The 25326-nt window shown below is 44.9% G+C and overlaps 2 protein-coding genes across 21 annotated transcripts in view; one reads left to right on the forward strand and one right to left on the reverse strand.

The window, feature by feature from the left end:
* The window catches only part of LOC121532321 (CCR4-NOT transcription complex subunit 1), a 33760-nt gene extending 32851 nt beyond the window's left edge, over positions 1 to 909 (forward strand). For all 17 annotated transcript variants that reach the window (XM_041838191.2, XM_041838202.2, XM_041838199.2 and 14 more), the window contains exon 47: positions 61 to 909. In XM_041838191.2, coding sequence (XP_041694125.1) covers positions 61 to 139 — 79 coding nt within the window. In that variant the 3' untranslated portion in view covers positions 140 to 909. The remainder of the gene's footprint in view (positions 1 to 60) is intronic.
* Positions 625 to 20467, reverse strand: setd6 (SET domain containing 6, protein lysine methyltransferase). 4 transcript variants are annotated; one of them, XM_041838213.2, is made up of 11 exons: positions 20304 to 20467; positions 19788 to 19942; positions 18869 to 18994; positions 6079 to 6150; positions 5641 to 5785; positions 5421 to 5562; positions 5128 to 5322; positions 2269 to 2392; positions 1995 to 2175; positions 1691 to 1833; positions 625 to 1601 (listed from the first exon to the last, which is right to left on the reverse strand). In XM_041838213.2, the coding sequence occupies exons 3-11, from the start codon at positions 18878 to 18880 to the stop codon at positions 1278 to 1280; spliced, it is 1338 nt and encodes a 445-aa protein (XP_041694147.1). In that variant the 5' UTR covers positions 18881 to 18994; positions 19788 to 19942; positions 20304 to 20467; the 3' UTR covers positions 625 to 1277. The 4 variants fall into 4 exon arrangements, with proteins under 4 accessions (XP_041694147.1, XP_041694146.1, XP_041694144.1 ...); XM_041838212.2 differs by having other exon boundaries at positions 18869 to 19042; XM_041838210.2 differs by lacking the exons at positions 18869 to 18994; positions 19788 to 19942; positions 20304 to 20467 and adding an exon at positions 6619 to 6787.
* Positions 20468 to 25326: the final 4859 nt, after the last annotated feature.

Here is a 25326-nt window from a genome sequence, read left to right on the forward strand (position 1 = left end):
AAGATAAGCTGCAGTGGAAGGACTTGGATTAAACGCCCTCCGCTATCTTCTCTCTCTCAGGTTGTTCCAGTCAGTGGCTCAGTGCTGCATGGGGCAAAAGCAGGCTCAGCAGGTGATGGAGGGCACTGGTGCCAGTTAGTCAGCCAGCCTGCAGGAGAGATGCTAGGGCCAAACCCTCCATCCCTGGACCCACCCCACAGATGCCCCCCCCCCCCTACATTACTGTTAGCACTGGATGAACTGGCAATGCTGATTTGAAGTTTAAGGACTGCTGCTCCTGGATCTAAGAGTTTTGTTTTGGTCTGGATATGGAGAAGTTAAATGCTGTTTAATATAATTTTGATGTAAATATTAAAAGGGAGATGGAGCTACATGTCTGAAAGGAGTGTCCAACAAATGATCTAACATGTAAAGAAGATGTGTACAGACACACATTCACTCACTACCAAAGCCCTGTTTGTCTCCCTCCTACAGATTTCATGACTGATTTATTTGCGTTGAGGCTTAATGGCTAGTGGATTTAAAAAAGCAGCCTGGGTTTTGATTTTTTTCTTTTTTTTGAGTGGGAGAAAGGCAGTGCACTAGATTCTCTCATGGGTTCACTCCTTTATCTGCTTGGGGTGTGGTGGGGGCAATGGTCTTTCCATTTTAAAGTGGGTTAGGTTCTCCCCGGAACTTGTAAAATTGTTAAATTTCAGATGGGGAATTGAACCTTAACATTTGTACAAAGATCCAAATTGTAGAACAAAAGGACCAATACAGCCCATTTTGTAAGGATTTTGAATGTTTTGTAAATGTATTGGTCCGTGTGTTGTATTTTGTAGTCCTTTATAGTTGCCTTTAGTTCTTGCTACTTATTTCCTGTATGTATGCATACTGTAGTTAAACTCATTAAACAATTGAACTGCATTTGTTTTTTTCCCTCCGATGACAGAGACTGCTGTTTTAATTTTATTATGCAAAACATGACAATGTACATTACAACAGGTAAAACGATATGTAATGTTTAACATGAGCAGTTCACGCGATAGCTGCAGTCCATTGCCGGTTTGGGTAACTTAGTGACCCGTGAAGGACCTTGTATGGAGCAGTACTTCCAACAGTCTCGAAGCTATAGCTCATCAGTCTCATACAAATTCACAAGGATACAGTTAAATCAGTTGTGTTTTCCAAATATGTTCAGTTCCAATAGCCAGTGGCTAGGCCTAGCCCCTTTAGGCTTGTTTTGAGTGGAGGTCATAAATCAGGGAGTGCTTTGGCATGGATTCAGTGGTTATTCATGGTTTGGTGAGCTCCAGAAGCTGGTGCAGGATAGTCTTCTGGCCGTAGCGGACCTGCAGTGCTCTCCTCTGCCGGCTGCTCAGTTTAGCATAGCCATCTTTATCCTCCAGCAGCACCTTGTCCTTCTGCATGTCCTCCCCGTAGGAGTCCAGTGTGAAGCGGGCTGCAGCGTGCACCAGACGCCTCCAGAGAGGGGGCAGACTAGGCAGACCCTCGTTGGAGAGTGCCTGCAACATTTTCTCCTCGTCGTCATCATCTGCCTCCTCCCAGCCTTCGTTCTCTCTGAAGTCCTCAAACTCCTCCACTGACATGCACAGGATCTAGGGAGAGGCAAACAGCAATGTATACTGGATAGTCTTGAATATACAACTATGCGCTCTAGTGTTACTATGGTTTCTGTCATGGTTACCTTGAGTGTTGTGTACATCTCTGTGTCGGTGAGGGACCCTGACTTTCCGAAGATAAAGACTCCCTTGTCTCCCACCATCTCCATCTCACACAACAGACTCCACTTCTCCACCAGGAGGCGCTGTTCAGCTTCAGACCGAGTCACTGAGATGTGGCAGAAACAGATGAACGTGTTAAAGTAAAACCATAAGGATAATTTAGAAGTGTGGCCTCTAATTTGGGTTGATTCAGTATGTGTAGTGTATTAACAAAATGTGTCTCAGTTGTCTATCCACCCCTAGTCAGCATGTCTGATCAGTAGTCACCTTGCACAGCTGCTTTGTATACATTGGACATGGGTATGTCTGCAGTGTCGTTGCTATTGCTTTGATATGGCTCGGCAAAGCCATACATGTGTAGGAGCTGCCAGTTGGCCATCTGGCCATATGTGTTGAACACTTCCTCTCCTTTCCGGATACTTCGCACTGACACCATCTTCAAACACTCCTGTGAATGCAGAGAGAAAAAGGACATATCATATTCTTGCTATACACCCACTATATAGGATTCGTGAACCGAATGTAGGAGTGTTTTACTCACAGGTGTGTACTCCAGATTGGCGTTGTGATTTGACACATGGTTCAACATGTCCGCAATGGGCACCATCATGGGGGGATTGGGGTCCTTCTCATCCTCCTCATCCTCATCCAGGGGCTCCTGGAAACTGCAGGGGAAGAAAGGGAGGAAATGAGAAACAGATTGGATTATATTCAGGCCCAAACAGCAAGCTGATCAGCACTTCGAAGAGAATCAGTAGCACTGCAAAAGCGTCAAAACACTGAAATAGGACAAATCCTTGAAAAGTAAATCAACTCCAAAGCGTAATGGACCATGAAGCAGGACAAGTAATGAGGGAGAAGGTGAATGTTGTTTAAACAGCCATTAAGTTTCCTCATAGTACTGTATAGTAAGACACTGGTCTCACCTGGGGTGTAGCCTCTGCCGAGTCCCCAACAACCGGACGTTACGGTTTTCAGGGGAAATGGAAAAGAGCCTGTGATGATAGTCACAGGACTTTCACATTTGGACATTAACAAGGCGTTACTCCTCCACCTTTACTGGATTGGTTGAACAGTGCAGAAGAGTACCTCCTGACAGACCAGTATGTAGACTAGAGGAACTAGTTTCGGGTGTTAATTTTACGCCTGCTATGTTAGGTTCCCTGGGGTGTGGTGTGTGGAAATCACCCAATCACACAAGAGGGTTGTGGTGTGTGGAAATCATCACCCCATCACAGGAGTGGCTTTTGAGGGTAGTGCGTACGGCCCAGTACATCACTGGGGCAAAGCTTCCTGCCATCCAGGACCTCTATACCAGGCGGTGTCAGAGGAAGGCCCTCAAAAATGTCAAAGACACCAGCCACCCTAGTCATAGACTGTTCTCTCTGCTACCGCACGGCAAGCGGTACCGGAGCGCCTAGTCTAGGTCCAAAAGACTTCTCAACAGCTTCTACCCCCAAGCCATAAGACTCCTGAACAGCTAATCACGGCTACCTGGACTATTTGCACTGCCCCCCCACCCCATCTTTTTACACTGCTGCTCCTCTTAATTATTTATGCATAGTCACTTTAACTCTACCCACATGTACCGTACATATTACCTCAACTAGCCGGTGCCCCCGCACATTGACTCTGCACCGGTACCCCCCTGTATATAGCCTCCATATTGTTATTTTATTTTACTTCTGCTCTTTTTTTCTCAACACTTTGTTGTTTTCTTTTACTTTTTTATTTAAAAATAAATGCATTGTTGGTTAAGGGCTGTAAGTAAGCATTTCATGGTAATGTCTACACCTGTTGTATTCGGTGCATGTGGCAAATAAAATGTTATTTGAAGGAATATTATGGAGAATCTGGGTTGCATGTATGCTGCCAGAAACAAGCCTGCTTCCCCCAAAACACATCTGCAAAGTTTTAATAAGTTGCTGTTCCTTAGCTTGGTTATCCAGTTACACTTCAGCTTTATCAGTGATTTGTGTAAAATGAATAATACAAATATGGGTTTAAATTGTAAATACAAAGATATTGATCTATACATAGAAGTACTGTCAACTTTTGTAACTGTTACATTTTGCACCTCTGAAGTGTAAGGTCTTCACGGGTCCAACATTTTTCTAACTTTTATTTATTTTCGTATCTATTATCATTTGTTTTATCATTATTATTATTGTAGGCATATTTAAGAATCTAAACCAGTTCTTTATATATATATATATAAAAAAAAGTGTTTCATTTTGTTGATACATTTTTGTTGACAAAATTATGTTCGAACTGTCTTTTTAATTTTGTTCTACGTATTTAGTTGAAGGTTAAAAGTAGGCCTGTTGTAAAATAAAAAGCATTAGCATATTGCTGTAATTTATTGGGTAGACCTAATGGTAATTTCAGCAAGATAGGCCTAGCCTGTTCAAAACCTTTGTGAAGGTTTAAACCAGTTCTTTAAATAGGCTTTGCAACCTGTGTTTTGTTTAAGTCTGTTGAGCCATTTTCTTTGGCCAAATTAAGTTCATGTGTTAGCCGCAATATAATAGAATTACCATTAGGCCTAATCACACTCACACCATGAAAAGGAAAAACCAAAAGAGGGCAAGATGCAATATAATAACCTGTTTGTATTTTCCCAATGACATGACTTAGGTTTAGTGTGTTATGGCTTTTATTAGGCTTAGCTATGCAGGCCTATGAAGGCAGTGCGCACCAGCGTTCCAACTGACTAACAGTTGAACTTGAGGCGAGGAAGAATGTTTTAGGCCTACCAGAGTTACTCCTTTAATCTAACCATATAATGCTTATCTTTATTTAAAAAATATTTGGTTAGAAAATTAACGAATTAGCCTCCTTCTGTACGCCTATATCTCTATAGCAGTAGTATAAAGAAATGCATGTCGGTGTCGGGAATATGCCGCTGGCATATCTCTATCTTTCTCTTGGTCTCTCTAGGGCTTCTCTTGCTTTATATTTTAAATATTAATATCATACAGTGGATGCCTATATGCATGCAATGCCTTGATGATGTATTTAGCACTCAAATCTCTGACAGCTGAACCTTGAGGTGGACAATTATTGTTTTAGGAAAGTAACAATAGGTTATAACATTTTGAATATGCTACACATCGGGGGGGTCTGTTTTTCCACAGGCCTTTTTGGAACTGGTCTGACTGTCCTCAGGTCCATTCTGAACAGATCTCGGTTTTACAATGTTTTAATTTATGCATATCTGGTCGTGTGGGAAAGCCACGGATCAAGTTCAGAACGGGTCCAACTTTTTAAACCCGTGAAGACCTCTGCAATATATGTTGCGAGAAATGACAAAATCATAAATGTACAAGCAGCTTAGTAGAAAGGCAGTCATCCCACTCCTCCTCATACTTTCCTTGGTGCCTGAGCCATGCAGCCATACCTGTAAGCCATGACAAAAGCCACCAGGCTTCTGTAGAGGTCCAGTGTATGTCTCGCTGGGTCCCACAGGTCAGGGTGTAACGTGATGAAAGGTAGGACGATGTCTTTGTACTCTTTCTGGATGTTGGTGAGGTCAGTGTCCACCGCCTCTGGGATCCCTGTCCCCTTCAGGAGTCTGTCCCGCTCATCCTTTGACCTACAAATCACATCCACAAAATACAACTCAGAATACTCAAATGCAAAAGTTTACTCAACTCAAGAATATTAGAACATACTGTATGTGTTTGCCCTTACCAGAACATGGGGTGATCCAGAGCTGTGAAGTCAGGCCAGAGGGATAGGTAAGGCCTCCAGTGGGACTGGGGAGATGTGTACTCATACATCAGAGCCAGGAGGAGGGGTACCCAGCCGGACGTGTTCTCCAGAGATGCTTTACCTAGGGAGGACCAGATGTTTTCTTTGGAGGCCTCCGACAAGAGGTGTGTGTATGTGTGTGTGTGTGTTGCAGTCTCACCCTCCTCCAGCACAGCCAGGACCTTGGTGGTGCCTTGCTGAAGAAGAGCCGTTCTGGGTATAGTAAAGAGCAACTCTCCCTCATCTATGTCCTCCTTAGCCAGCATGCCATACTCTGCCACTGTGCCCTCCTTGCTGATGTACACCTTAGAGAATAAACACAACTGAATGACCATTAACACAGAACCCACAGCAATAGTTCCACCCCCAATACTCATTTTAGTCATTTAGCAGACGCTCTTATCCAGAGCAACTTACAGTTAGTGAGTGCATACATTTTTTTTTTCATACTGGCCCCCCGTGGGAAACGAACCCACAACCCTGGCGTTGCAAGCGCCATGCTCTACCAACTGAGCTACAGGGGACTACTCCCGTAGGTCTTTGAAGTATAGGGCTTTTTACAAATTGCAGACAATGTCTTTATACACTTTCTGATTACCTTGTTGTTGAGTTTCAGCCCCACTCCTTCACACCACTGCAGGAAGCTCTGGAGAGGGTCGCTGCCCTCTGTCTACACAGGAAACAAGGATCATCACACCATCAGACTCCCATGACCAAACAATAATAATAATAATAATAATAATAATATGCCATTTAGCAGACGCTTTTATCCAAAGCGACTTACAGTCATGCGTGCATACATTTTTGTGTATGGGTGGTCCCGGGGATCGAACCCACTACCTTGGCGTTACAAGCGCCGTGCTCTACCAGCTGAGCTACAGAGAACCACAATAACCAATGATGCAGGCTGGTAGGATTAAACATATTGACACGTGAAAAAACTGCACTATCAAATATTCTTATTCACCTAGCTAGCTAGTTACTTAATCCTAAGGGTTGGTAACTTGCAAGCTAGCTAGCATTCATAACTTGAAATCGTGTACCCAAGAGCTAGCTAGCTAGTCGCATCACTAGCAACAACGCGTTTTCCAACATCGCTGGCAAGTATGTAGCTTAGCAAAATAAACCATATCTCTACCTTGAGTCTTTTAGCATCTGTTGCCATGCTGTCCAAGAAACTGTGCTGTTGGACAACTCAAATATTAGTGTATTTCACGAATAATTTCACACAAAGTAGATTCCAGAAAGCTTACGCTATTGGCATGTGTTCATTTCCGTAACCACGTGTGTCGCATCTTTGACGTCATGTCGCAGTACTATATTGTCATGTCAAAGCACAAATAAATATATATTTTTATTTTATAAAGTTTCTTTCGGCATGGTTGGTCATTGTGATGAAACTTTTATTACCCCCCTTAATTTTCTTACTTTTTCTGACTGTATTTATCATTGAAATATATAGTATATAGCCTAATGTGAAAATAGCCTACATCTACTTATTATTTGTATCTCTAACAACTGTGGCAAATTCTTCTCTTATAGTCTATATGCTCTTGTAGACCTTTGGATTTTTTAAATCAATGCACTCAGTAACCACAATAACTCAGTAAATGGCATGGAGGGTGGGAGGGAAGTCAGACTCTGAACTTTATTAAAATGTCAACAAACAAAAACCCTTGAGTGTTAAACATTCACCACAATACAAAACCTTTCATCCAGATACAAGGCTGTCTGTGTGTGCATACTGCATAGCCTACTAAATGGGCCATACTCAATCTGTGTATCCTACTATGGCCCATGTTCACAGATACAACCAACCTGGAACACGAGTGAGCTGTTCATATTTGTGAAATCCAACAATTTAATTGATACAAATGAATAAGCTTGCCTGACTGACTGTTAGATGAATACCCTTAGAAACGCAAGGAAAGTAATATCAGCAGTCAGCACTTTATACTATTCCAGGTATTCCTTAAAGAGGTAGGGTTTCAAGTGTCTCCGGAAGGTGGTGAGTGACTCCGCTGTCCTGGTGTCGTGGGGGAGCTTGTTCCACCATTGGGGTGCCAGAGCAGCAAATAGCTTTGACTGGGCTGAGCAGGAACTGTGCTTCCGTAGAGGTAGGGGAGCTAGCAGGCCAGAGGTGGATGAACGTAGTGCCCTTGTTTGGGTGTAGGGTCTGATCAGAGCCTGAAGGTAAGGAGGTGCCGTTCCTCTCACAGCTCCATAGGCAAGCACCATGGTCTTGTAGTAGATGCAAGCCTCAACTGGAAGCCAGTGCAGTGTGCGGAGGAGCGGGGTGACATGAGAGAACTTGGGAAGGTCGAACACCAGACAGGCTGCAGCGTTCTGGATAAGTTGTAGGGGTTTAATGGCACAGGCAGGGAGCCCAGCCAACAGCGAGTTGCAGTAATCCAGACGGGAGATGACAAGTGCCTGGATTAGGACCTGTGCCGCTTTCTGTGTAAGGTAGGGTCGTACTCTGCGAATGTTGTAGAGCATGAACCTGCAGGATCGGGTCACCGCTTTGATGTTAGCAGAGAACGACAGGGTGTTGTCCAGGGTCACGCCAAGGTTCTTTGCACTCTGGGAGGAGGACACAATGGAGCGACAAGCAGAGTATGGTGCTCAGCCTTACTGGCTACTTCTTAGCTTCACAACTACTTTGTAAGATTTGGGTGCCTGTGTCACACCTAACACAGGGGTGTAGTCAGGTTCCCCTGCGTCCTCAATTACGGCCTATTGTATAGATAATAGAACAAACATTTACGAAACTTGTAAGAGATCTGATTTTTAGTTTCACACTTAGTTAACTACCCACCTCGTTCCTTTCTTTTAGCATGTGCACATGCACCATCATGCTTTCGGGATATGTGTCTTTTCAGATTCCACAATGATTCGTTAGTTGTGGACACTACATCACTGCACTCCCTCTCTTGCTCTTGGTCCTCATCTTTGTAAGTCACATTGATTTAGCACCTGTGTGTTTTTATCAGTTTATTTATGAAAATATTTAGCCAACTCCATGACAGTAGCAAAACAAGGGGCTATAGCAGCACACAAGTACACTACAAATGCATGCTGGGCCAGGCATGCCCTGAGCTCGTGAAGTGAGCACTACTGGAGCGAAATTTGAGTGGGCAAGAAGGCCGATGCTCCAGCCTTTGGGAATCTCGCTCTGCGCTCCAGTCAAACTGATTAGGCACGCTCCGCTCCAGCTCTGCTCAGCTTACATACTCTGACCTAGTGTTGTGGTAACCTACTCGAGACCACATCTTGAGTGTTTCGGTCTTGTCTCGGTGTCATATACATTTGTACTCGGTCTTGACTCGGTCTCCGACAGTGAGGACTTGTAATTTCTTCAGCAAACTTAATGATGGTGTTGGAGTCGTGCCTGGCCATGCAGTCATGGGTGAACAGGGAGTACAGGAGGGGACTGAGCACGCACCCCTGAGGGGGCCCCCGTGTTGAGGATCAGTGTGGCAGATGTGTTGACTCCAACACCATCATTAAGTTTGCCGACGACACAACAGTGGTAGGCCTGATCACTGACAACGACGAGACAGCCTATAGGGAGGAGGTCAGAGACCTGGCCGTGTGGTGCCAGGACAACAACCTCTCCCTCAACGTGACCAAGACAAAGGAGATGATTGTGGACTCCAGGAAAAAGAAGAGGACCAAGCATGCCCCCATTCTCATCGACAGGGCTGTAGTGGAGCAGGTTGAGAGCTTCAAAATCCTTGGTGTCCACATCACCAACGAACTATCATGGTCCAAACACACCAAGACAGTCGTGAAGAGGGCACGACAAAACCTATTCCCCCTCAGGAGACTGAAAAGATTTGGCATGGGTCCTCAGATCCTCAAAAAATTATACAGCTGCACTATCGAGAGCATCCTGACTGGTTGCATCACCGCCTGGTATGGCAACTGCTTGGCCTCCGACCGCAAGGCTCCTGACAGACCAGTATGTAGACTAGAGGAACTAGTTTCGGGTGTTTATTTTACACCTGCTATGTTAGGTTCCCTGGGGTGTGGTGTGTGGAAATCACCCAATCACACAAGAGGGTTGTGGTGTGTGGAAATCATCTCCCAATCACAGGAGTGGCTTTTGAGGGTAGTGCGTACAGCCCAGTACATTACTGGGGCCAAGCTTCCTGCCATCCAGGACCTCTATACCAGGCGGTGTCAGAGGAAGGCCCTCAAAATTGTCAAAGAATCCAGCCACCCTAGTCATAGACTGTTCTCCCTGCTACCGCACGGCAAGCGGTACCGGAGTGCCAAGTCTAGGTCCAAAAGACTTCTCAACAGCTTCTACCCCCAAGCCATAAGACTCCTGAACAGCTAATCATGGCTACCCGGACTATTTGCACTGCCCCCCCACCCCATCCTTTTTACGCTGCTGCTACTCTGTTAATTATTTATGCATAGTCACTTTAACTCTACCCACATGTACATATTACTTCAACTATCTCAACTAGCCGGTGCCCCCGCACATTGACTCTGCACCGGTACCCCCCTGTATATATAGCCTCCCTACTGTTATTTTATTTTACTTCTGCTCTTTTTTTCTCAACACTTTTTTTGTTGTTGTTTTATTTTTACTTTTTTTTGTTACAAATAAATGCACTGTTGGTTAAGGGCTGTAAGTAAGCATTTCACTGTAATGTCTGCACCTGTTGTATTCGGCGCATGTGACCAATAAAATTTGATTTGATTTGATTTGAAATGGGTCTTCAAAATGGACAATAACCCCAAGCATACTTCCAAAGTTGTGGCAAAATGGCTTAAGGACAACAAAGTCAAGGTATTGGAGTGGCCATCATAAAGCCCTGACCTCAATCCTATAGAAAATTTGTGGGCAGAACTGAAAAAGCGTGTGCGAGCAAGGAGGCCTACAAACCTGACTCAGTTACACCAGCTCTGTCAGGAGGAATGGGCCAAAATTCACCCAACTTATTGTGGGAAGCTTGTGGAAGGCTACCCAAAACGTTTGACCCAAGTTAAACAATTTAAAGGCAATGCTACCAAATACTTGTGACACTCTGGCTCCACGGACCTTGATATTTGAGCTAGGGTTGTTTAGTGTCATTGTTTGGGTGTATTTCTATGTTGGGGATTTCTGGTTGTGCATTTTCTATGTTTGGTTAATTGTTCTTGATTAGTCGTATGACTCCCAATCGGAGGTAACGCAGTGTCAGCTGTCGTCTCGTTATCTCTGATTGGGAGCCATATTTATACTGTGTGAGTTCACTTTGTGTTGTGGGTTATTGTTTCTTTGTTGCTGTTAGTAGTATTCAGTATAGAACTTCACGGATCGTCATTTGTTGTTTTCTTCGTGGTTGCTTTAAGTTAATAAAGTCATCATGTTCACTCGCAACGCTGCGCATTGGTGTCCTCCTCCAGACGAGCGTGACAGAATAACCCACCAAAAAAGGACCAAGCAGCGCGTCCAGGAGCAAGGGGTCTGGACACAGGAGTTATGGATGCCTCCTAAGGACTTTTGGACATGGGAGGAGATTCGGGCTGGAAAGGGTCCTTGGGCACAAACGGAGGAACATCATCGCCCTCGTGAAGAGCTGGAGGCAGCTGCAGCCGAGAGGAGGTGGTCTGAGGAGGAATATCACCGCCCTCGTGAAGAGCTGGAGGCAGCGGCAGCCGAGAGGAGGTGGTATGAAGAGGAAGCGCGGAGTCGAGGCTGGAAGCCCGTGGTTACTCCCCAAAAAATTTTTGGGGGGGGGCACATGGCTTGGGCGCCTGGGCAGCAGGAGGCTGCCACAGGGAGAAAAGGAGAGAAGGCTATCGGATTACGGGGAGCCATTGGCAGTAGAGGGAGGGAAGTTGTTGTGGCACGGCATGAGAGACTGAAGTGTGTTCCCAGTCTGGTCGGTCCGTTCTTGATCCCCAGTTAAGGCCAGTGGTGGGTGTTCCCGGTACGGTCCGGCCTGTTCCTACTCCACGCACCAGGTCCACGATGTGCGTGCCAGCCCGGCCTGAACTGGCCGTCTGCCCAACGGCGCCTGAACTGCCCGTCTGCCCAACGCCGTCTGAACTGCCCGTCTGCCAGCGGCGCGCCTGAACTGCCCGGCTGCCCAACGCCGTCTGAACTGCCCGTCTGCCCAACGCCGTCTGAACTGCCCGTCTGCCCAACGCCGTCTGAACTGCCCGTCCCACGCCGCCGTCTGAACTGCCCGTCTGCCCAACGGCGCCTGAACTGCCCGTCTGCCCAACGCCGTCTGAACTGCCCGTCTGCCCAACGCCGTCTGAACTGCCCGTCTGCCCAACGCCGTCTGAACTGTCCGTCTGCCCAACGCCGTCCTGAACTGCCCGTCTGTACTGAGCCTGCAAAGCCGCCCCGTCTGCCATGAGCCTTCAGAGCCGTCCGCCAGACCGGAGCCGCTAGAGCTCTCCGCCCGACAGGATCAGCCAGAGCCTTCCGCCAGACAGGATCAGCCAGAGCCTTCCGCCAGACAGGATCAGCCAGAGCCTTCCGCCAGACAGGAGCAGCCAGAGCCTTCCGCTGACCAGGAGCAGCCAGAGCCTTCCGCCAGACAGGAGCAGCCAGAGCCTTCCGTCAGACCGGATCAGCCAGAGCCTTCCGCCCAGACAGGATCAGCCAGAGCCTTCCGCCAGCCATGAGCAGCCAGACCCGTCAGCCAGCCACGAGCAGCCAGATCCGTCAGCCAGCCATGAGCAGCCAGACCCGTCAGCCAGCCATGAGCAGCCAGATCCGTCAGCCAGCCATGAGCAGCCAGATCCGTCAGCCAGCCACGAGCAGCCAGATCCGTCAGCCAGCCACGAGCAGCCAGATCCGTCCAGCCCGCCAGGATCCGCCAGATCCGTCAGCCAGCCAGGATCGCCAGAGCCGTCCTGCCAGGATCCGCCGACGCTCCAGCCAGGATCCGCCAGAGCGTCCAGCCGGTCCGCCAGAACCGTCTAGCCAGGATCCGCCAGAGCCGTCCAGCCAGGATCCGCCAGAGCCGTCCAGCAAGGATCCGCCAGAGCCGTCCAGCCAGGATCCGCCAAAGCCGTCCAGCCAGGATCCGCCAGAGCCGTCCAGCCAGGATCGCCGATCAAGCCAGGATCCGAGCCGTCCAGCCAGGATCCGCCAGAGCCGTCCAGCCTGGATCCGCCAGAGAGCCGTCCGGCCAGGATCCGCCAGACCGTCCCGCCAGGATCCGCCAGAGCGTCCGCCAGGATCCGCCCAGAGCCAGCCAGCCAGGATCCGCATCTAGTCTGGTCTACTCCCTTAGTCGGTACTGCCCCGTAGTCCGGTGCCGCCCTTAATCCAGTGGGGTTTAGTTGGGGGTGGTCATGAGGAAGGGAATACGGAGCGGATAGTGACTAAGGTGGGGTGGGGACCACGACCTGGGCCAGAGCCGCACCAGGGACAGACGCCCACCCAGACCCTCCCCGAGACTGTATGCTGGTGCGCCCGGAGGTCGCACCTTTAGGGGGTAATGTGACACTCTGGCTCCACGGACCTTGATATTTGAGCCAGGGTTGTTTAGTGTCATTGTTTGGGTGTATTTCTATGTTGGGGATTTCTGGTTGTGCATTTTCTATGTTTGGTTAATTGTTCTTGATTAGTCGTATGACTCCCAATCGGAGGTAACGAGTGTCAGCTGTCGGCTCGTTATCTCTGATTGGGAGCCATATTTATACTGTGTGAGTTCACTTTGTGTTGTGGGTTATTGTTTCTTTGTTGCTGTTAGTAGTATTCAGTATAGAACTTCACGGATCGTCATTTGTTGTTTTCTTCGTGGTTGCTTTAAGTTAATAAAGTCATCATGTTCACTCGCAACGCTGCGCATTGGTCTCCTCCTTCAGAACAGCGTGACAATACTAATTGAGTGTATGTAAACTTCTGACCCACTGGGAATGTGATGAAATAAATAAAAGCTGAAATAAATAATTCTCTCTACTATTATTCTGACATTTCACATTCTTAAAATAAAATGGTGATCCTAACTGATTTTTACTAGGATTAAATGTCAGGAATTGTGAAAAACTGAGTTTAAATGTATTTGGCTAAGGTGTATGTAAACTTCCGACTTCAACTGTACATATTACCCCAATTACCTCGACTAACCGGTGCCCCCGCACATTGACTCAGTACCGGTACCCCCTGTAAATAGACTCGCTATTGTTATTTTTACTGCTGCTCTTTAATTATTTGTTACTTCTATTTCGTATTATTTTATATCGTATTGTTTTGTGATTATTTTTGGTATTCTTTCTTAAAACTGCATTGTTGGTTAAGGGCTTGTAAGTAAGCATTTCACTGTTGTATTCGGTGCATGTGACAAATACAATTTGATTTGATTTGACCAGACTTTCAAAGCACTTCATGGCTACAGACGTGAGTGCTACTGGTCGGTAGTCATTTAGGCAGGTTATCTTAGTGTTCTTGGGATCAGGAACTATGGCGGTCTGCTTGAAACATGTTGGTATTACAGACTCAGTCAGGGACATGTTGAAAATGTCAGTGAAGACACTTGCTAGTTGGTCAGCGCATGCTCGGACTACACGTCCTGGTAATCTATCTGTGAATGTTGACCTGCTTAAAAGTCTTACTCACATCGGCTACGGAGAGCGTGATCACATAGTTATCCGGAACAGCTGATGCGTTCATGTATGCTTCAGTGATTTAGCTCGTCTGGTAGGCTTGTGTCACTGGGCAGCTCGCGGCTCTGCTTCCCTTTGTAGTCTGTAATAGTTTTCAAGCCCTGCCACATCCGACGAGCATCAGAGCCGGTGTAGTATGATTCAATCTTAGTCCTGTATTGACTCTTTGCCTGGTTGATGGTTCGTCGGAGGGCATAGCGAGATTTCTTATAAGTGTCCGGCTTAGAGTCCCGCTCCTTGAAAGCGGAAGCTCTACCCTTTAGCTCAGTGCGGATGTTGCCTGTAATCCATGGCTTCTGGTTGGGGTATGTACGTACGGTCACTGTGGGGACGACGTCATCGATGCACTTATTGATGAAGCCAGTGACTGATGTGGCGTACGACTCAATGCTATCAGAAGAATCCCGGAACATATTCCAGTCTGTGCTAGCAAAACAGTCCTGTAGCTTAGCATCTGCGTCATCTGACCACTTCCTTATTAACCGAGTCACTGGTGCTTCCTGCTTTAGTTTTTGCTTACAAGCAGGAATCAGGAGGATAGAGTTATGGTCAGATTTGACAAATGGAGGGCGAAGGTGAGCTTTGTACACGTCTCTGTGTGTGGAGTAAAGGTGGCTTAGAGTTTTTTTTCCTCTGGTTGCACATTTAACATTATGTAGAATGGATTTGTTTCCCTGCATTAAAGTCCCCGGCCACTAGGAGCGCTGCCTCTGGATGAGCGTTTTCCTGTTTACTTATGGCCTTATACAGCTCATTGAGTGCAATCTTAGTGCCAGCATCGGTTTGTGGTGGTAAATAGACAGCTACGAAAGATATATATGAAAACTCTCTTGGTAAATAGTGTGGTCTACAGCTTATCATGAGATACTCTACCTCAGGCGAGCAAAACCTCGAGACTTCCTTAGTATTAGATTTTATGCACCAGCTGTTGTTTACAAATATACACAGACCACCACCCCTTGTCTTACCGGAGTCAGCCATTCTATCCTGCTGATGTAGCGTATATCCCGTCAGCTGTATGTTATCCATGTCGTCGTTCAGCCACGACTCGGTGAAACATAAGATATTACAGAGTCACTGGCTTACTGGTGCTTTCCATGCCGTCCCTAGGAGGGGTGCGTCACTTGAGTGGGTTGAGTCACTGACGTGATCTTCCTGTCCAGTTTGTCGCCCCCTCAGGCTTGTGCAGTGGAGGAGATCTTCGTGGGCTATACTCAGCCTTGTCTCAGGGTAGTAGGTTGGTGGTCTGTTGATATCCCTCTGGTGGTGTGGGGGCTGTGCTTTGGCAAAGTGGGTGGGGTTATATCCTGCCTGGTTGGCCCTGTCCGGGGGTATCGTCGGACGGGGCCACAGTGTCTCCCGACCCACCCTGTCTCAGCCTCCAGTATCTGCTGCAATAGTCTATGTGGCAGGGGGCTAGGGTCAGTCTGTTATATCTGGTGTTATTCTCCTGTCTTATCTGGTGTGCTGTGTACATTTAAGTATGCTCCCTCTAATTCTCTCTCTCCCTCTCTCCCTCCCCTCCCGGAGGACCTGAGCCCTAGGACCATTCCTCAGGACTACCTGGCCTGATGACTCCTTACTGTCCCCAGTCCACCTGGTCGTGCTGCTGTTCCAGTTTCAACTCTTCTGCCTGCGGCTATGGAACCCTGACCTGTTCACTGGACGTGCTACCTTGTCCCAGACCTGCTGTTTTAAACTCTCTCTCTCTCTATCGCACCTGCTATTTCAACCTCTAAATGCCCAGCTATGAAAAGCCAAGTGACATTTACTCCTGATGTACTGACCTGTTGCAACCTCTACAACCACTGTGATTATTATTTGACCCTGCTGGTCATCTATGAACGTTTGAACATCTTGGAGAAAAATCTGGCCTTAATGGCCATGTACTGTTATAATCTCCACCCGGCACAGCCAGAAGGGGCCACCCCTCAGAGCCTGGTTCCTCTCTAGGTTTCTTCCTAGGTTTCTGCCTTTCTAGGGAGTTTTTCCTAGCCACCATGCTTCTACATCTGCATTGCTTGCTGTTTGGGGTTTTAGGCTGGGTTTCTGTATAGCACTTTGTGACATCTGCTCATGTAAAAAGGGCTTTACAAATACATTTGATTGATTGATTGAATACCTGCTCACTCATATAGGAGTGCACTTCCTGTAAAACACAAAGGGCCAGTGGTGTAGTGGAGGGTATACGTAGGTATAAACCGTAAACCCACTTTTCTTTCACTGGGCATTGCGTATACTCACGTCTTAATCCCTACTGATGCGTATCAAAGTAGTGTAGTGGAGGTATACGACTTATTAATTATGTAGTACAATAGAGAAATCATGCACAAAGTCGCCTACACAATCGCAAAGTACATTAAATATATTAAAATGCGCGCCGCACACATAGCCTAGTTCTAGCGCAATATCATCTGCAGGCAGCAAGAGTGTGCAGCTCTCAAATGGTTTTGGCCTGGAGCAGCTCACAGAAGAATGACATCGGTAGCCGGTAGACGTTTCAACATATGATATCTACCAGTAAATGCGAACTAAGGCAACAATGGGTATGCAAACCAGGTATTGAAAAAGTTTAGTCCAAAGTGTTGGTTAGTAGGCGATTTGTGATGCGCAATTGTCATCATGTGCTGTTTGCATCAGGGGCGTAGACATGGATGGGCCTGGGTGGACAGAGGCCCACCCAATCAGATTGACGTGGTTTAAGCATTGTTGTGAACAGACCATCCATTTTTTGTATTTTTTTATGTTTAAAAAAGGTGTGATTTTGAGAGTGACAATCTGAAAAGTCTACAGGAAAACTCATTAAAAAAACATAGGAAAACAGGATTTTTCACACAGGGTCCCTTTCCTTCACTGGGCGGGCCATTTGGGAACTTTTTGGCATAATTAGAGTATACCCACAGGCACCACTACACCACTGCATAGGGCCGATGGAAAGGCAGCAGTCACACACAGCATGATGTTAAAGGATAAGCAGTCCATAAACTCAGACATAATAAGCCAGTAGGTCCCATATATAAGAATATAAAAACACAACCATTAAGCATTTCCCTATCGAGATGTACCACTATTACTTCCCATTGCAAAAAGCATTTCACGTTTAGCACACAAAGTAACTAGTGACCTAAAGTTTAAAGTGGAACTGACAGCGTTTTATCTACTTTGCAGATTTGAAACAAACAAACAATCATAATATCAGTAAAAAATATAAAATTCCTAGTTTATTCTACAAAACCAACTTTATAAGAGGTTTTAAAAATAGGTTAAATTTGACTCAACATTCCATGGCGTACACTAAGGCATTGTTGGCAGAATAGATGGATGCAGTTCAATGCATGATTCATATAATTCACCAATACATTTCTTGGTAGTCCAAAAAATATTGCTATCAGGTTGTAAATCACAGCTGGCCTGGTACATTGTTTGCTGCCTCCATTCGGGATGCACTGTTTCAGTTTCAATGACTCAATATTCTGGACAAAAACGGACAAATATAACTAACGCTGGGAATGTCAATACAATCAAACTAGCAAGGGCAATGATCACAAGTCAGTCATAACGTGGCTAATAGGCTAGCATATCTATTTATGTAGCAAGCTATAAACACGGAGCCTAACGTTAGCTAGATAGCTAGCTAGATGTCATGCCATGCCATTGGAGGAGTGTGTGAGTGACTGACTTTTCCCCCTCATATCATTTTTCGGTGGCTATACACAGCTAGAGATGCAGGTGTCATTTGGTTAGCTGTGTCGAGGCACAGATCTGGTCTTGAATTGGACACACATTTTTCTGGTCTCGTTCTTGACTTGGTCTCGGATCCCTTGTCCCCCTCCCGGTCTCGGTCTTGACTCGGTCTCGCCCCCCCTCCTGTCTTGGTCTTGACTCAGACTCGCTTTAGGTGGTCTCGAACACAACACTGCTCTGACCCTTACCTATATGTACTTACAATATCTACCTCAATTACCTCGTACCCCTGCACATCGACTCGGTACTGGTACCCTGAGTATATAGCCAAGTTATCATTACTCATTGTGTATTTATTCCTCCTGTTATAATTGTTTCTATATGTTTCTCTCTGCATTGTTAGGAAGGGCCCATAAGTAAGCATTTCACTGTTAGTCTACACCTGTTGTTTACGAAGCATGTGACAAATAACATGTTATTTTATTTTGATTTGACTGATTGTAAGATACATTCATAAATGTTGTCTATGTCGATGTGCTGACAGTTATTTACTGGCACCCAATTAGACCTTTGTCAAAGACAGTACAGTATGAAGATAGGCTAAAACTGCTTCTCCAATAGAAATCCCCAATCACACTTGTAGGTGATGTCATGGCGACGTTGGCTAGCTAAGCTCATGCGTAGAAACACGTAATTGGGTCTAACAGTCGTCTTGCATCGAACTGTGCATGTGCAAGCCGTCAAATCAAAGGCACTCCTTCGATATAAAGTTGTTTTTCACGAAAATGAAAACGTGTCAGTTTGTCACTTTCACGAAGTTGGAGTTATAACATGTTCAACTACTTAAGACATTGGCTCGAATCTAGGTTGTGCCTTTAGATTTCGAGAAAATGAACAACTAAGGAAGAATTTTTCAATTTTCTCATTGACTTCTCAAACCCCAAACCCTGGCCTGGTCTGCTTGGTCTTTCGCAAACGTTCCTGGAAGTCTCGCGATGTTGCGCCTCTGGGTTTAGAAACTCTGTGCTTTAGTAACTAGCCTATTTGGCCCAAATAACTGCATAATTGAGAGTACACACCCTCTTATCCATGTGGTGCAGATAGCTGTCGATGACATCTCATGGCTCATTGGGGACGTGGGTGGCTCTGTGCTGCTCTAAGATCTCAGACATGAGTTGAATTGTGTGGTAGTCCTTTAGAGGTCTCTGGAAGGGCAAAAGCAGACTCCTCAGCAGTGTCATGGTGTCATATGTCTGCAGAGAGTTAGACAAATCATCACTATTATTATTAATAAAATATTGTATCAGTAACTTCAATCACAGGTAGCTTGATAAAAAGAGGAGTCAGAGTAAATTATTTCATAGTTTAAAAATACATAGAATGTATTCTTGTTTCTTTGGATCAAAATCCTTTGTTGAATCCATAATGAAGAACACAGAAGTCGTATTCATACCATACCCCAGGGTCCATTGGCCATGATTGTGATCATGGTCTGGAAGAAAGCATGGTGGTAATCATTCTAGATTATGTTTATTAAGAATATAAGTAATAACATCTCTTGTCCAGCAATGCAGTGGCATATGATATCTCCTCCAGAATCCTCTCCTCCATGGACTGCTTTCCCAGACCAAAGTTTCTCAGGGACATCAGGGCAAAGCGACGGTGATCTCTCCAGCTAGGTCCATAATCCTTCATGCAAATACTGATATTGTGCATTGTTTATACAGTGTCATATCAATATAAAGATATATAGATAGGTAGGTAGGTAGGTAGGTAGGTAGGTAGGTACTTTATTAATCCAGAGGAGAAACTTAATATTGTGTATTGCATGTCTATGAAAAAGTAAATAACCTTTTCCATTTGAGTCGCCTAGTTGAGACAATCCTATCATGGGGTGCATCCTAATTGATTGTTTCCTGAGCTTGAACCCTTAACTAAAGCTGCATGGTTTTAGTTACATAAAAATTATCTAGGTGAGATCATTAGTTGGGCTAATACCTTTGCCTCGTGTGAGGTGGCTGAGTAGGAGTCCATTGGGTTGTCCCGCAAAGTCTACAGCCTTCGTCACCAATGCTTCCCTCATAGCCTGTGTTCCATTGATGATCACAACTGGCCTGCCTCCGAAGTAAAGGCTTCCCATAGCGCGCTGACAGCTGTTTCAATGAAAAACGTGAAAAGATGTGAAAGATTATTAGAAGAACTCTGATGTTTCTTTGCTTGTTTCTTCGTTTGTTATAGATGTCTCTGAGGGGTTGCTGGCTTGCTCCAATTATCTTTCCATTGATGTTTATTACACTGTTAAATGGGTTCTGATTCATATTCCCTAAAGCACCAAACCACCCGACAATGTAAAAATAAAAAAAACATCTACACACATGTTGATGTGAATAAGTTGGTTGTTCTTTGCATATTCAAGGCATCAATTGCACAACATCCTGTCCTCAGATTAATAAGATAATTTTATTTACTAGACAAATATCACCAACAGCAGAACCATATAGCTTTTTACTTTACCCTTTCCAAATCATCAATGGGATTTTCCAGGTTCAGCTGCTAAATATTTCCAAATATTGGGATGGGTTGTGGACCAGGGGGGAAGTTTTTGGCCCTGTGATTCCTGAGGAGGTATAAGAGCAGGCAGATGCCGAGCCAAAGCAGAATAAAGGTGCCCAGCATGATGACTGTTGTCCCACTGCACTCTGCTCCCAGCTACATAACCACTACAGCACAGTCATTGTCATGTGACCCCTTCTCATGACACTTAATTGGTTGTAGAAAAAAATGTGTTGCTCTAAGACCCTGTCCTCTCCCTAAACACACATGGAAACACAGCAGGTAATACTAGAGAAGTGCATAGACTAGGCCTGTTTGTGACTTGAAGTTCACTGTTTGTTATTGTAATTGTATGTGGTGAATAGTGTAATAGTGGTCTAAAATGGGGTTATGCATAGACATGCTTTTCATTTTCTCTATCAGCAATCAATAGATAAATACACTTCCAGGGTACTTTCAGAGTAGTAATTACTAGTAAAATACTAGTAATCTTTCAACTCAATACATAATCTCCTTACAACACCTATATGATAGGGAGATCAACTTAATTGGCACCCCTAATAAAGATGAGCAACAAAGACTATAAAATAAAGAAATACAAATACTGAGCTATATTGTAAGCTAAAATATATATATACAATTGCTCAGAGAAAAATATTTTGTTTAACAAGTAATAAAACAAAATCTAAAAAAGATAGTGTCAAAATTATTGGCACCCATAAAGATTCTAGAGTAAAATTCTTACCAAATAAAATCAGCAATAACGTTCTACTTTTTAAAATTAATCTCAGCTTAAGAAACTGTATTGTGGCCTTCCATGGCTTCCTGTTTCACTGGGGTATAAAAATGAGGTAACGCATGTAAAAATCATTGGTCATCCATCACCATGGGGAAAGGCAAATAACTCACAAATGAACAGAGACGAATGGTTGTTGACCTTCATAAATCCAACAATGGGTACAAAAACATTATACAAAAATGTATATACATTTTACCACTATTAGGGCAATAATTAAGAAGTTTACCACTGGAACAGTGGTAATCCTGCTGGAAAAGGACGCATGTGTATCTTGTCCCCACGCACACTAAACAGTGAGGTAGATGGTTCAGGAGGCAAAGGAAATTCCAAGGGAACTGGGAATTGCAGAACTAGGTATCATCTTGAGGTCACCAAGTCTCCAAATCTACAATTCGACGCCACCTCCATGCCAATAGGCTCTTTGAAAAGGGTTGCCTGAAAATAAGCCTTTATTAAGAGCAACTAATAATGGTCAGATGAGACGAAAATAGAGCTCTTTGGCCACCCAAACCAGCGGTGGTTTGGCTTCAAAAGAAGGATGCACGTGCAGAAAAGTACCTCATACCTACTGTAAAATATGGTGGTGGATATTTGATGTTATGGGGCTATTTTGCTTCCACTGATCCTGGTGCTCTTGTTAAGGTCAACAGCTTCATGAACTCTATCAAATACCAGGACATTTTACCCCAAAACCTGCCAGGAGGATGACATTTTGCCACAAGTGGATCTTCCAGCAAGACAATGACCCCAAGCACACATCAAAATCCAAAAAGGAATGGTTAATTGACCACAAAATAAACATTTTGCAATGGCCATCTCCATCTACAGACTTGAACCCCATTGAAAACCTTTAGAAAATTGAAGAGGGCAGTCCATAAGCGCATACCAAAGGATATCAAGCATCTGGAAAGATTATGTATGGAGGAATGGTCTAATATGTTCTCCAATCTCATAAAACATTATAGAGAAAGGCTCAGTGCTGTTATCGTAGCAAGGGGAGGGTTGAAAACGGGTGAAAACCATTTTGACACCTATCTTTTAGAGAAACAAAAAGGTACCTTGTTAACTAACATATCTTTCTCGGAGCAATTCTATTAGTATAAAATAATATACTTTTTTGTAGCATACAATATAGCTCAGTATTTGTATTATTTATGTCATACAGTATATTTTTCTCATCTTTATCAATGGTGCCAATAATTACTGTATAAGACAAAAAAATTAAAAACTATTTCCCCATGTGTAAACTCTGTGAACTATGTGAACGGTGCTGTATAGAGAAAGTATATTGCAGTACAACAACTGACATTTAACATTTTATTTTGAATTCAGCTAGCCACAACATTTTTTATCCAATATTACATACAATACGATAAGCAACAGATGCGAAAGTCCTTTAGTGTGTAGTGAATTTTCCCATGAAGCAAGTGCAGGGTGTGAGTAATGAATGATATATTACATACATCAACTATACTCACATACGAACATTTTATCCTACAAATAACACATTTAAACACACCTGTGTCAAACACAAATTCACAAATATAAAATCAAATAATTATAAGGGTTTAACTACAATATTATTACATGGAACTCCTATATGACCTCTGTCTCTAGAATATCCCCTTAACTAGTTTCCTCTGCCTTACACCCAGTCTGTATGATTTTGGGGACATGGTTACACCAAACACAGGGGTGTAGTCAGGTTCCCCTGCCTCCTCAGGCTAGACAAACTTGAAGCGTCGCAGCAGAGTGAGAATGCTATTCACTGACTACAGCTCAGCGTTCAACACCATAGTGCCCTCAAAGCTCATAACTAAGCTAAGGACCCTAGGACTAAACACCTCCCTCTGCAACTGGATCCTGGACTTCCTGACGGGCCACCCCCAGGTGGTAAGGGTAGGTAACAACACATCTGCCACGCTGATCCTCAACACGGGGGCCCCTCAGGGTGCGTGCTCAGTCCCCTCCCTGTACTCCCTGTTCACCCATGACTGCATGGCCAGGCATGACTCCAACACCATCATTAAGTTTGCCGACGACACAACAGTGGTAGGCCTGATCACCGACAACGATGAGACAGCCTATATGGAGGAGGTCAGAGACCTGGCCGTGTGGTGTCAGGATAACAACCTCTCCCTCAACGTGATCAAGACAAAGGAGATGATTTTGGACTACAGGAAAAAAAAGAGGACTGAGCATGCCCCCATTCTCATTGACGGGGTGTATTGGAACAGGTTGAGAGCTTCAAGTTCCTTGGTGTCCACATCACCAACAAACTATCATGGTCCAAACACACCAAGACAGTCGTGAAGAGGGCACGACAAAGCCTATTCCCCCTCAGGAGATTGAAAAGATTTGGCATGGGTCCTCAGATCCTCAAAAAGTTATACAGCTGCACCATCGAGAGCATCCTGACTGGTTGCATCACCGCCTGGTATTACATTTACATATTAGTCATTTAGCAGACGCTCTTATCCAGAGCGACTTACAGTTAGTGAGTGCATAATTTATTGTTTTATAAAAAAAAATCATACTGGCCCCCCGTGGGAATCGAACCCACAACCCAGGCGTTGCAAACGCCATGCTCTACCAACTGAGCTACATCCCTGCCAGCCATTCCCTCCCCTACCCTGGGCCAATTGTGCACCGCCCCATGGGTCTCCCGGTCGCGGCCGGCTACGACAGAGCCTGGATGGTATGGCAACTGCTCGGCCTCCGACCGCAAGGCACTACAGAGGGTAGTGCGTACGGCCCAGTACATCACTGGGGCCAAGCTTCCTGCCATCCAGGACCTCTATACCAGGCGGTGTCAGAGGAAGGCCCTAAAAATTATCAAAGACTCCAGCCACCCTAGCTTCTTAACAGCTTCTACCCCCAAGCCATTAGACTCCTGAACAGCTAATCATAGCTACCCGGACTATTTGCATTGCCCCCTCACCCCACCCCACCCCATCCATCTCTTTACATCTCTTTTATGCTGCTGCTACTCTGCAGTGTAAAAGTGGTCCTCTGTAGCTCAGCTGGTAGAGCACGGCGCTTGTAACGCCAAGGTAGTGGGTTCGATCCCCGGACCACCCATACACAAAAATGTATGCACGCATGACTGTAAGTCGCTTTGGATAAAAGCGTCTGCTAAATGGCATATTATATATATATTATTATTTATGCATAGTCACTTTAACTCTACCCACATGTACATATTACCTCAATTACCTCAACTAACCGGTGCCCCCGCACATTGACTCTGTACCGGTACCTCCTGTATATAGCCTCCCTACAGTTATCTTATTTTACTTCTGCTCTTTAATTATTTGCTATTTTAAATTTTTTACTTATCAATTTTTTACTTAACAATGTATTTTATTTATTTATTATTAATATTGTAATTGTATTATATATATATATATATATATATATATATACAGTTGGGAGAACAAGTATTTGATACACTGCCGATTTTGCAGGTTTTCCTACTTACAAAGCATGTAGAGGTCTGTCATTTTTATCATAGGTACACTTCAACTGTGAGCGACGGAATCTAAAACAAAAATCCAGAAAATCACATTGTATGATTTTTAAGTAATTAATTTGCATTTTATTGCATGACATAAGTATTTGATCACCTACCAACCAGTAAGAATTCCGGCTCTCACAGACCTGTTAGTTTTTCTTTAAGAAGCCCTCCTGTTCTCCACTCATTACCTGTATTAACTGCACCTGTTTGAACTCGTTACCTGTATAAAAGACACCTGTCCACACACTCAATCAAACAGACTCCAACCTCTCCACAATGGCCAAGACCAGAGAGCTATGTAAGGACATCAGGGATACAATTGTAGACCTGCACAAGGCTGGGATGGGCTACAGGACAATAGGCAAGCAGCTTGGTGAGAAGGCAACAACTGTTGGCGCAATTATTAGAAAATGGAAGAAGTTCAAGATGACGGTCAATCACCCTCGGTCTGGGGCTCCATGCAAGATCTCACCTCGTGGGGCATCAATGATCATGAGGAAGGTGAGGGATCAGCCCAGAACTACACGGCAGGACCTGGTCAATGACCTGAAGAGAGCTGGGACCACAGTCTCAAAGAAAACCATTAGTATCACACTACGCCGTCATGGATTAAAATCCTGCAGCGCACGCAAAGTCCCCCTGCTCAAGCCAGCGCATGTCCAGGCCCG

The sequence above is a fragment of the Coregonus clupeaformis genome, chromosome 19 (genome assembly GCF_020615455.1).
Source record: "Coregonus clupeaformis isolate EN_2021a chromosome 19, ASM2061545v1, whole genome shotgun sequence".
NCBI lineage: Eukaryota > Metazoa > Chordata > Actinopteri > Salmoniformes > Salmonidae > Coregonus > Coregonus clupeaformis.